Below are 13,222 nucleotides of genomic sequence, written 5' to 3' on the forward strand. Positions count from 1 at the left end.
CATGTTGAATTAAAAAGTTATGACTAAAGTTTGACGTACAATTAAAATATTTTTTCTGATTTTCATTCAGTTTTTCCGTTCTGGCATGAAAAGTCTTCCATACCTGGCTCTCACACTCACCGCCCTCCCTCTGGATGTCGGGCCCGGTGGGGCGCAGCCTGTCTCGGCCTCGTCCCCGCCGTCAGCCCGCTGCTCTGTGATTGGCTCCGGGCTCAGTTCCTCCTGAGGAAATCACTCCTTTTATAGTTAAGGGAGCGCAGAGCGGCTCAGTTCCGGGTTGACGCTCACTCAGCATGTAGAGGAGGCGGACACACCGGGAGACACCTGGACCACCGCCGCGGACACGCAGGAGCACGCACGCACGCACGACACCGACCCGCAGGTACCGATCAGCGGTCAGTGGAGGTGAGGAGCGGGAGAGGGGTGCGCTGCGGCCGGGGGGGCGGCAGGGCAGTGGGTGGGTGGGGGGGGGGGTTCAGTCCTCCGTGGGTGGGTCCTGGTCTCAGATCAGACATGTCAGGTCCTGCTGCTGCAGACTCACCAGGAAAAGACCAAACTTCCAAACTTCCAGCTTCAGCTTGACTTTTTATCCTCATATTTCTCCTCAGACATATTTCCGCCCCCCACCCGGTCCCTCCTGGTCTCAGATCATCGATCAGCGACATCACGGCGGGTTACTGAAGGTACAACAGGTACACACACACACACACACACACACACACACACACACACACACACACACACACACACACACACAGACACACACACACACACACACACACACACACACACACACACACAGACACACACACACACACACACACACACACACACACACACACACACACACACAGGTATCTCCACCTCCTCACACTCTTCAGGACAGTTTGCACACGTGAAGAAAGCTGCAGGAACCACAGGTGAAATATGAGCACAGTGCTGGAAGGTGTATTTCTTATGATTAGTTCTTTATGTGAACAGGTAGTCTCACCTGTGCACCATCACAAACACAGTCATAGCAGCATGATGGCGTCCTGACGGTTTCTGAATGGTTTTTTGAGCATAATTTAACTTTTACTCTGTAGTTTTGTCATAGTCAGCTCATGAACTCATGAAGGAAGCAGGTTTTAATGATCATTTCGGAGCAAAGCCTGCTCGTTTGTGTCCACACCTCATGTGTGCCGAATATTTGCATCATGACTTTTTTTCACAATGGTGCATTTGTTAAAGCATAATGTAGGTTTTATTTTGTATTTATCCAAAAAAACAAAGTCTGCTAGTTTGTGTCTGAGCAGAGAAGATGCAGAATTACAAAAAACAATGGCCAGTGTGGTTGTGAGAACATGAAGTACTTCTACTGCACCACGTCTCATTTATTTGACACGTGTAGTTACTTTAAAAGAAACATGTGATACGATGCAGTAGTACTACTCATATACCCAGGAGTACTCAGAGTATCTAACACTCCTCAGTGAGGAACCACAACATGAAAATACTCTCACATGTTCGCTGACAGCTGCCCCTGATCAGATGTTATTCTTTTTTTAATGTTGTTTTTATTGAAGGATGAGACTTTAACAGATCTTATTTGTCAAACATTGTTAGAACAGACAAATCTTTCGTCTCCGTCCTTTTTTTTTTTTTTAACATTACATTACTTTACATTACATTACATTTTTAACAATAACATTGAAACTCCCAGAGATGGAACATTGTAGCACAGCATCAGGTCTAAGGCTGGTCACATTTTGGATAAACATTTATGAATAGCATGTTCTATGCAATGTCTGGCATGTACTGTTCTGCATATTTTTACAGTGTCAGAAAAAAGTGTCCATTTTTAAGTTCATTGCAGAAGTAATCTTTTCCATTTTGTAAATGTCAGTCATTATTTGGGTCCAGTCCCGGATGGTTGGGTCTCTCTGTACCATCCACTTCTTTGTAATGGCCTTTTTCCCAGCTGCCAAAACTATATTCCAAAGGTATCCATCGATTGTTTTCATTGCTAGAGTTTTACAACCCAAAAACATCATCTTAAAATTAAGTGGAATACCAATGTGTGACAGCATCATGGAAAGGATCCCTACAGAGAGAGACCTGGAAGATCCTTTTGGTTTAACCACAAACAGCACACACACCAGACTACATTCACTAAAACAGGGATTTTAGAGAACAGGACACAGGAGCTGCTGCTCTGCTGCTGCCTCCATCAGTCAGTGTGTTTGTGTTATTGTGTGTTAATACAAAATGATGTTGTGTACTGAACTATTTGTTTAAAACCCCAAAGTCACACAATAACACAAACAAAGTAACTGATTAAAACAGCAGTAGATCAGCAAACTCGGTGTGAAATTCTTGTTTTTGTCAATGAAGTCTGGTGTATCTGGAGAGAGTGATATAACCAAAATATGTACAAATAAAGCCCAGGTTATAAAAACCAGAGAACATTTTAATATATTCATTATCCAATGAATATATTAAAGTGATCAGAAGATTGATTGGTGATGAAAATAACCAACAACGACTTAATTCGAACTAAAGTCAAATAATCGTTTCAGTTGTATTTGAAGCAAAAATATCACCTGAATGGAGGAAACGTAGATGAACTGGTAAAAGAAATCTTTCTGAGTATCTTCTAACTGACTCGTCTTGTATTTATAGTAACGTACCTTCGCAGAGACGAGCTGAGCTGTTTTCTCACACACAGAATCTCACTTGTGTTTGTAGACTGTAAAAACATTTTGTAAGACATTTGACTGTCTCACATTTTCCTGCACATAAAGAAATGATCATTTTTACACTGTTAAATGTTCTATAATAATTTATTTCCTGCTTATTACTTAAGATTTGTACATGTTTATTGGAGTTGGTGTCACTTTGTGTTGTATTTTGGACGTATAGCTGCGTTTGGGATGAAGGCAGCTTAAATGTGAGGTTTTTTGAATGGAGTTTGGCTGATAATAACAAAGTATATTTCACTGAATGGTTGCAGTGTGACGCTGAGTGAACACGTGTTTCAGTGGTTAAACGTGTGCTAGATGAAACTCCAGATGTTCAGGCGTGTTGTGCTGAAGGTCGTTGTTGGTTTTAACGTCGTGAACAGACTCCCCTCTCGTCTCCTCTGTGCTCTGCGGCCTTGTTTCTGTCACTCAGTTTCACCTGATCTGAGCTCAGTCTGTGTTACTTCCTCTGTTTTAAATTTAGGCAGAACTTTCAGAGACTTCATCACTTCCTCTTTTGTTTTCTCGCTGTTTTGAACACGAAGACACTGCCTCCAGCTCAGTTTGCAGTTTGCACAGACTTTTCCTTCATTTGGTTCATTCGACAGAAAGTAAAACTCCTCACTCACACACACACACACACACACACACACACACAGTTCCCTTTAACCCTGACAGGAAGTCTCTATTAAAACCAGGATCATGTACAGTCACTTCAGTGCGTATCGTGTTTTTCGAACCACAGATTATTGCCAACAAAGTTTTCACATACAGCTGTGTGTGAGATGACGGCAGCTTAAAAGTGGAGTTTTTTGAATGGAGTTTGGCTGATGATAATTTTGCTTGAGACTTGAAATTTCATTCCTTCATGTTTAACATGTTTGAATGACAATGAAGACGACGTGTGTTTGCAGTCAGTTTGCAGTTCACTCTCGTGAAGTTCTGCGGGTTTGGAAACAAGCATGTTTAGTCTGGTTTAGCATTGATATGCTGTTTATACATTCATATTGGTGAGTGTTGTCGCAGCACGTTAGTGTCTTAATAACGTCGGTGTGGTTTCGAACTCCTGCATTTAGCCCGTGTGGTCGTATGTTGGGCTTCAACAGCGAATGTTGAAGCTGTGACGACATGTTTACTGATGGATTTTTATTTCTATTTTAATTTAACGTTTGTTTTCACAATCAATCGATTATTTCTTTAGCTGGAAAACAAACTGAATATTTCATCTCAGCTCAGACGTTTGGTTCTGTTATCACAGAGAGAAGCAGCAGATCTGTTGTAGATGAATGTTCATATTGGTGATGTCATTATCTCTCTCATTGTGTTTAGAGAGGACATTCATGTAAACAGCTGCTGTGTGTGTGTTTCTCTGCTCCTCCGTTTACTTAGATTATCGTCTATATTCATATTTTCACCCCCCAACGTTGTTTAAATGTCCTTTATTTTGCTCATTTCGACGTTCATACTGGTGTTTTCCAGTCTGCTGAAGGGCTGGAGGAGGTCACATGATTTCTAGACACACCAGCAACACACATTTACGTCGAAAAGACATTTAAAAGTGTATTTTGCTTAATATGCTTGTTAAGGTTCATATATCAGACATGAATGTTAAGAGTTATGGAAAGGATCCCTACAGAGAGAGACCTGGAAGATCCTTTTGGTTTAACCACAAACAGCACACACACCAGACTACATTCACTAAAACAGGGATTTTAGAGAACAGGACACAGGAGCTTCATGTGACTTCAGGTGTTTTAAAGTAGTGATTAGAATCTGAAGTTTTTGTGAATGTAGTCTGGTGGTTCAGACAAGAACAATATAACAGTTGTGTTTGGTAAGAAAGTAGAGCTGGAAATATAATAATAATAATAATAATAATAATATCATCTCACTGTGTGAAAGTGTTAATAGTTCAAACTGTGTGTCGGCAGCATGGGGAACCTGATCAAGGTGTTAACCAGAGACATCGACAACAATGGTGGAAACTTCTTCCTGGACTTTGAGAGTAAGAAACACACACACACACACACACACACACACACACACACACACACACACCCTAGTCTGGCGTGTTAACTCAGGACAGCACAGTGTGTGTGTGTGTTTGACCTTTGACCTCTGCGTGTCTCCCTGCAGACGCTCAGCCGACGCAGCCGGAGACGGCGGTGTGGGAGAAGGTGCACCAGGTGCTGACGGAGGCTCGGGTCATCCTGGACGACCTGCAGGCGTACAGAGGAGCGGGAGAGGAAATACGACAGGTGAGCACATTCACTCAGCTGTTCTCTATCTCAGTACACATGTGAGTCTTTCTCTCTGCTTCTACTGCACCTTTAAAGGGACATGTTGTACTTTTTACTTCACAAATTAAGATTTTTACTCAAAAAACATGTGAAATGTGTCACTTTGGGCTCATTCTGACCACATTTCTCACTATTATTTTACCATTTTTACAAACAATCAATGGATTGATGGGGAAAATAATCATCAGCTGCAGTCTGAAACTAAATAGTTCCTAAATGAGTCATGTTTTACAGGTGAAACAGACTTTTAACAGGTAGAAGTTTGTCTCTCTACGCTCGCCTCATTTTAACGTTCATCACTGAGATTTTGAGGCATTTTTTTATTCAGGAAACAAATTAAATTCAGTCATTTTAAATTTTGAAATTCTTGCTTTGCCCTTTTGCCTTCAGTGTCGCTTCAGGATTTAAAAAATAGGAATAAGAGAGAATATAAAAGAACCGTAGCAAAAACACAAAACAATAATAACAAAGAAGATAAAAGAAAAACATGTCTGCCATCAAAAAACATTTGCTTTGTGTCCCTACCTCTACCCACAAAACAAATTTAAACAAATAAAATTGATGATGAAATTTAAGATCAGTGAAGTTTTAGATGCTGTTAAAACTGGTCACATGTGGATTTGTCACATTTCAACACCTTGATGAGGAAACACACACTTCAGATTTATCTTCAAATGTGATGATTTCAATGTTTTGTTTTTGAAAATGTACCAAAACAAAAGATAGTGAATAGTTCAAAATGAGCTCCACCTTCAGCCGTCCATCAGTGAGGAGGAACAATGATCTGATCTAACAGTAGAACAGTCACAGGGGACACTGAGCTGCTTTAATACTTGAACTACTGTCCTCATTATGCTCACATACTCTTATGGTGTTGGTACTTTTACTGTATTAAAGGATCTGAGTACTTCCTCCACTGCTGCATTCAGGCTTTTACTTTGAAAAGATGAAAAAAAAAAAGATGTTTCTGTGTGAGAATGAGACGAATACGAAAAAAAACAACAGGAAACAGGAAACCAACACTTCTGATCCCTGTTTCATGTGTGTGTGTTTTATATGTGTGTGTGTGTGTGTTCAGGCCATCCAGAGTCCCGGTGTGGAGGGGGTGCAGGAGAAGGCCTGGTCCGCTGTGGTTCCTCTGGTCGCTAAACTCAAAACCTTCTACGAGTTCTCCCAGAAGCTCGGTAGGAACCTGAGATGAACGATGTGTTTGACACGGTGGGACACAAACACGTCTGTGTGACGTCACGCCGGCCGTGCTGTGATAATAAAGAGGCCCCACAGCGCCCCCTGCTGGTACCGACCTCAGGACCTCAGGACCGTAGCAGGCTGTGGCTTGTTGTGTTGTGGCTGTAATGAACACTCCTGCCTGACATGGGAAAAACTCACCCGTCTCCCCCCGTCTCCCCCCCAGAGTCCAGTCTGCGGTGTCTCCTCGACGTCCTCACCAGCTCTGCCTCCACTCCCACCCAGCAGCTGGAGCAGAAACAGGCTCTGGCCCGTCAGTTCGCCCACATCCTGCACTTCACGCTGCGCTTCGACGAGCTCAAGGTCTCCTCCTCCTCCTCCTCCTCCTCCTCCTCCTCCTCCTCTGTTCAGATCCAACACAATATCTGTCTAACACACAATAACACAGACACACTGACTGATGGAGCAGCAGCTCTAAAATCCCTGTTTTAGTGAATGTAGTCTGGTGTGTGTGCTGTTTGTGGTTAAACCAAAAGGATCTTCCAGGTCTCTCTCTGTAGGGATCCTTTCCATGATGCTGTCACACACTTAGAATAACACTCTGAGCCTGTCAGTGGATCAAACAAGCAAAAAAAACACTCTCTAAAAATGACCAGACTCCATTGACAAAAACAGTAATTTTAACTCGGAGACCACAGGAGCTGCTGGCCTGCTGCTGCCTCCATCTGTTAGTGTGTTCGTGTTATTGTGTGACTTTGGTGATTTAAGAGGTTAGTTTGGATCCAACACAATATTTGTGTAACACACAATAACACAAACACACTGACTGATTAAGGCAGCGGTAGACCAACAATTATCATGTAAAATGCCTGTTTTAGTGAATGTAGTCTGGTGTGTGTGCTGTTTGTGGTTAAACCAAAAGGATCTTCCAGGTCTCTCTCTGTAGGGATCCTTTCCATGATGCTGTCACACACTTAGAATAACACTCTGAGCCTGTCAGTGGATCAAACAAGCTCTTTTAGTGGACCTACTGTGATCAGGTGCAGTTGTCCCAAAGGATCACGTTGCAGCCATTGCAGCCCGTTTGGTGTCTGCTGGCTGAGGTGATCTACTGGACCAGTTCCAACACTTTTACTACCTACCAGTCACTCAGACACCAGGATGTGGACACAGAGGATCATGGGGGAGAAACACCTTTCACTTGCATTTCTATATCTCAGTTTTGCTTCTCGTCCTCTTCATGTTCTTCGTCTCTTCGTTCCAGATGACAAACCCGGCCATCCAGAACGACTTCAGCTACTACCGCCGAACCATCAGCCGCATGAGGATCAACAACTTGTCTGTAAGACGCACAAAGATCAATGAATACATCTGTTTATCTTCTTTATCTCTGCACATTTCCATCGTCTCAGCACATCAGACTCTTTAAGTTTAAGCGTGAAGCCACTTTTCAGGTCCCGAAAGGTTCTGGGACTAAAAATATGTGGATCTTCTGCTTCAACCTGTCGCTTTTTTTTTTTTGTCTTTTCAGGCCGACACAGGAAGTGAGGTCAACAACGAGATGGCCAACCGGATGTCTCTGTTTTACGCCAGCGCCACGCCGATGCTGAAGACGCTAAGTGATGCTACGTCAAAGTTTGTCTCAGATGTGAGTCAGAAGTGATTTAAAGCACTTTCACTGCTGCTTCTTTATGATACGTGTTGATTTTCATCTCACTTTATTCATATATGATGTTTTAACTGACATCAGCTGTTTGGTGTCCAGTTAATTATCATCAGTCATTTAAAAGAACTGTATTTTAGCTCTGTAGCACCAGCAGGGGGCGCCGTCACTACATTTACCTGTGAGGGAGAGTTCACCTGCCCCCCAGTGTTTAATGAAGCCGTCAGTCAGTCACCTGCTGAATAATGAATATTTCCTTTAAACATCTGGAAGATTCCTGACAGAAAGAAAGAAATTCCCATTAAATCTATTTAGTTTGATATATTATTCTTATTCTTCATGTTTTACACTTTTCCCACATTATTATTTTATCATGTGCATTTTAAAAATAAAACAATAAGCAAAAGCAGAACTTGAATGCAACTTAAGTACATTTATTCATTATTTGTGGTGCTTGAACTTGATTTATACTCCTGCTTGAGTGCAAACAAGGGAACGTTGTACTTTTTACTCCACTACATTTATCTGACAGCTTTGATTACTAGTTACTGTGCAGATTAACATGTTACACACAAAATATATGATCAGTATGTAAAATATGACGTGTTTTCACAGATTAAACTGCCCCAAAAACACATTAAGTACAATTAGCCACAACATTGAAGTGCTAATAATTCAATATTCTGATTTACAGTAATACAGCAGACTTTTTTTTGCATAAAGAGGAATTTTACTTTTGGTATTTTCTGTACATCTTGCTGATGATGCTCACATACTTAAGTACGTTTTCCTTTTTCACACTGTTGTGCTGATGCTTCTGTTATTGTGCTGTGAATTAGTCTGAACTGTTTGAGCGTCTCATTGGATGAAACTTTATTGTCCCGCTGTCGTTGTGCAGAACCCGGACGTCCCGATTGAAAACACCACAGACTGTCTGAGCACGATGGCCTGCGTGTGTAAAGTGATGCTGGAAACACCGTGAGTCCTGACATGTTCCTGAACGCATCATCACAGCCAGCTGCCTCAGACGTGAACCAACACTGTGTGTGTGTGTGTGTGTGTGTGTGTGTGTGTGTGTGTGTGTGTGTGTGTGTGTGTGTGCGCAGGGAGTATCGCAGTCGCTTCGCCAGTGAGGAGACGGTGTTGTTCTGCCTCCGTGTGATGGTCGGCGTCATCATCCTGTACGACCACGTCCACCCGGCCGGAGCCTTCGTTAAGACCTCCAATATAGACGTATGTTAGCAAGACAACCACACACACACACACACACACACACACACACACACACTCCACACACACACATTTCAAGCTGCCATCTCGACATAAAAATGTGATCGTTGCTGTGGGAACATGGCAGTACCCAATAGATCCCTTTAAATCCTACAGACTGCACCTTTAATAATCCAGGCACCACTGCAGAGATCTGTTTCAGGATCAGTTACCTCTGTGTTTCTGGTCCTTTTCAGATGAAAGGATGCATCAGAGTGCTGAAGGAGCAGCCGCCCAGCAGTGTGGAGGGATTACTCAACGCTCTCAGGTCTGACGGCCTCCTGACACCTGCAAACACATCACAAATACCAGTAAACACATCACGAATACCAGTAAACGCGTCACGAATACCATAAACGCATCGCAAATACCCGTAAACGCATCACGAATACCAGTAAACGCGTCACGAATACCATAAACGCATCACAAATACCAGTAAACACATCACAAATACCAGTAAACACATCACGAATACCAGTAAACACGTCACGAATACCATAAACGCATCGCAAATACCCGTAAACGCATCACAAATACCAGTAAACGCATCACAAATACCAGTAAACGCATCACAAATACCAGTAAACCAATCACAAATACCAGCAAAACGCATCGCAAATACCATAAACGCATCACGAATACCAGCAAAACGCATCGCAAATACCAGTAAACGCATCACGAATACCATAAACGCATCACAAATACCAGCAAACGCATCGCAAATACCAGTAAAAGCACATTATTCATTTCTGTAGTCGGTTTATTTGAATCGACTCTGTTCTATTGATCCATCCGTCAGTAACCTCCTTCCTTTCTGACCTGGTCTACCTGCTCGCTAACCTCCCCGTCCGTCCCTGCAGGTATACGACCAAACACCTGAACGACGAGACCACCTCCAAGCAGATCAAAAACATGCTGCAGCCAAATTAACTCGGCGCTCGGCAGCAGAAGTGAAACTGGAACGATACAAAAGTGTTTTTGGTCCAAATTTCAAGAGAACTACTGAACAAACGTTTAGCTAATTATTCTTTGTTTAACCTCAGTGGATGTTTTTTTTTAAAGCTGATTTTGTGTTGTTGTAAAGAAAATGAAAAAGAGAGAACTCCTTTATTTGGCTCGTGCTGCATTCAAATCCTGTCAGATTTCCGAGCACCTGATGTTTATTCTGCCGCCTAGTGGACTTCTTTGTTATCTCTGATTTCTTTTGTTTGCTTGGTACAAACTTCCAGACAGAAAACGCTGCAGTGAATACTGGTGGTTCTGCTAGCGCCCCCTAGAGGCTGCAGTGTCCATTACAGCCACAATATAAAAGAACAACCTCACCTGCTCTGGATTTTAGTCTTCAGGTTCTCAAACTGGCCCGTTGTTGAGATTTATCAGGATAAAGTAAAAGAAAACCTCCGGTCCTGCTGTAGACCTTTCAAACGCTCACACTTGTTTGTGCTCCCGAGGTGACGTGGATGCAGTTTTCACTTTAGACCCTTTTCCACCTCAAGGACCTTTTCCAGGACTGTTCTCAAGAACCCAGAAACGTTTCCACCGGAGGAACCTCGTTCTGGTTTAATCCCTCGGCTGCAGCTCCTACCTCAGAAAAAAGTCTCAGTGGCCGAGGTCGAACCTTTCCAGGAGTCCACAGCTTTTCAGGCCTGAACACCACTGATTGGTCAGTGTTAGAGGAAAACTACGGTTTAGCAGCCGTCAGCTGTGTGGGTCATGACAGAACACACAGCTTGTGTTTGACCGACCAGAACATAATTCTCATATATAATAACACAGCAGACTTTTACTTCCAGTCCATCTTACAATACTTACATACTTTTACTCTGGTGAACGGGACCTTTTGTATGTACGTACGTACACCTGCTCAGAGCAGAAGGGTTCTGCATGAACACTCTGACAAAGGTACAACAGTTTTGGTTCTTTGTTGCATGAGAGATTTCTCTATTTTAATGTTGCTGCATTCCAAAATGTCTCGAGCAACAAAGGTGCAACCGATAAAACCGACCGTCGCAGCGTGACAGCGATAAAATCCATTTAGTCAGACACCGTAGTAACAGATTTGGTTTACAGACCTTTTAGCGTTCTCAAATGCTGCATCCTGAACTCTGCACTCACACATGTACTCAGCTGGATCTGGAGAAGGGTGTTATGGGTAACAGCAGGTCGTAGCCGATGCACACGCCTCCTAAATCTAAACGTTCCTCCAGTCGTACGCCCACGTCTGCTGCCAGATTACAGACCTTTTCTTCGTCTTAGTTTTGAAACTGTTCCTGTTATATGCTCTCGGACGCTCCAGGGTGCTTGAATGTACATTTCCTGAGGTTTTGGGATTCTTTGGTGGAAAAGGGTGAAAACAGCCGGTTTGTCTGGTCCCATTAAAACTGCTCAGTCGTCCTCAGAAGACGAGCTCATGGTGTTTGCCGACTGCTTAATCAAAACAGCTTTTTACAAGAGAAAAGGCTTTAAGCACGAAGCCTAAATGGTTGGTTCAGCAGATGGAAGCATGTTACCTGTTGAGGTGCTTAGAATCAAAATCCCCCAAAACCCATCGCAAGAAAAAGGTCAGCTCCAGCTCACTGTTTAGAAAGACCCCTCTGACCGAAACCTCTCTCTTTTTAATCAGAATAAATCAGTGCAGAGGTGAGAGTGTGACTGTTTGACTGTCTGTGAGACAACCCCAACATTTGTTTTTAATTTCAAACCCATCTTGTGTTTTTGCAGATACATTTCCAGCGTTCTAGTTTGGAAACTGATCTAAAACTTACGGTATGATTTGAAAAACAGTACGAGTGAAATGTGATTATTGTGGCTGTGACCTGTAGCACAGCTAACGTGGCTAGCACTGTAACGAACTGGCTACTGAGGGCAGTCTGGGATTAGCTGAGAGGAGGAGAACCACTGTGACGAAGGAGAAGCGGTACTGATGTTTGGACTGGTCTGATCAGTGGGGCTGCTGACTGGAAATCTTCACAAGCTTTGTGTTTTTTATTTTTTTTGCCTTGTATGTTAAACGCTGCAGCGTCAGAGATTGTATGGCATTAATTGTTTTAAATGATGTTTGTCTTGGCCAAATAAAGTTTTTACATTTTTAAGAAACATCTCTTTCCATGAGCCTTTTTAAAAAAAAAGCTAAAAACACATATTGACTCAACTCTGTCTTGTTCGGCTCTGGACGCTGCAGGTGAAGGGGATGTTTCGGTGTCTTTAAACTGCTAATCATTATTTCTGAGTCATTGTGTGTCTGGCTTGGCAGTTTGTCTCTCACCCACAAGACAGAACAGTTCCTCTTCCTCATCTGCACCAATTTTCTGCGGAGAACCACAGGGATCCATTTTAGGCCCGTTTTTTAATGCTATTTCCTCATGTTCCCTTCTGGCTCAGTTTTTGTAGTTTGATGAGTGGACGCTGTCGTATTTTTAGCTTGAGCGATGAATATTAGCAGAAAGAAACCTGCAGCATTCCTGCGGTGACAGAAACCAACCAGGAACAATAAAGTTTTTTTAATGTTGTTTTTGTATGTAAAAACAAAGTTGGTTGTTGTCACTAATTAATTTCAGGTTGTCCCTGACAGCACATGTGAAGTGACTGTTTCACTGTCAGAAATGGATCCGTTTGGTCTGATAATATTTCAAGCTGCAGGATTAAATCATTTCATCCCCATTGAAGTTAGCGGATGGCTAACAGGAAGTTAGCCAGCTCGGCCGGCCCTGGACGCTAGTGCACACAGAGGCCTCCAGATATAAACATGGTCAGGTATCACTCTTTCTGTTGTATGTTTTTAAGCTATTGAGGTTTAATCTTTGTAAAACTTTTCCAAAAATGTTCTGAATGACGCCTGAATGTTGCAGCACTGATCAGCAGAGCGGCACGATGGGATGGACAGGCGTCAGTATCCAGGTGTTATCATACATCCTGGGTCCATTTGTGGAGGATGATTTCAGACTCAAACCATGTTCTTCCTCTTTAACAGCTTCCCTGGAAACTGGCTCATTCTTTATCTATTTCTTATTAACCGTCCTGAGACCGTTGGATTTTAAGGATCTGCCCCGCGGGGCCTTTTCTTAACTGTTATTTCACTATGT

At 42.7% G+C, this 13,222-nt stretch overlaps 1 protein-coding gene across 3 annotated transcripts; it reads left to right on the forward strand.

Annotated features, from left to right (window-relative positions):
• The first annotated feature begins 282 nt into the window (after positions 1-282).
• LOC139214576 (CYFIP-related Rac1 interactor B-like) lies at positions 283-12,236 on the forward strand. 3 transcript variants are annotated; one of them, XM_070845458.1, is made up of 12 exons: positions 283-382; positions 609-683; positions 4,652-4,725; positions 4,857-4,978; positions 6,099-6,204; positions 6,435-6,571; positions 7,473-7,550; positions 7,740-7,856; positions 8,770-8,849; positions 8,978-9,104; positions 9,338-9,408; positions 10,001-12,236. In XM_070845458.1, exons 3-12 carry the CDS (start codon positions 4,653-4,655, stop codon positions 10,068-10,070), a joined length of 981 nt encoding a protein of 326 aa, XP_070701559.1. In that variant the 5' UTR covers positions 283-382; positions 609-683; position 4,652; the 3' UTR covers positions 10,071-12,236. The 3 variants fall into 3 exon arrangements, with proteins under 3 accessions (XP_070701559.1, XP_070701560.1, XP_070701558.1); XM_070845459.1 differs by having other exon boundaries at positions 289-405; positions 609-692; XM_070845457.1 differs by having other exon boundaries at positions 289-405.
• The last annotated feature ends 986 nt before the right edge of the window (positions 12,237-13,222 follow it).

Source organism: Pempheris klunzingeri, chromosome 15 (genome assembly GCF_042242105.1).
Source record: "Pempheris klunzingeri isolate RE-2024b chromosome 15, fPemKlu1.hap1, whole genome shotgun sequence".
NCBI lineage: Eukaryota > Metazoa > Chordata > Actinopteri > Acropomatiformes > Pempheridae > Pempheris > Pempheris klunzingeri.

Coding starts and splice junctions, on each gene's coding strand:
- LOC139214576 (XM_070845458.1), top strand. CDS start 4,653: ATGGGGAACCTGATCAAGGTGTTAACCAGAGACATCGACAACAATGGT. Junction 4,979..6,098: donor CGGGAGAGGAAATACGACAG/GTGAGCACATTC, acceptor GTGTGTGTTCAG/GCCATCCAGAGTCCCGGTGT. Junction 9,105..9,337: donor TTAAGACCTCCAATATAGAC/GTATGTTAGCAA, acceptor GGTCCTTTTCAG/ATGAAAGGATGCATCAGAGT.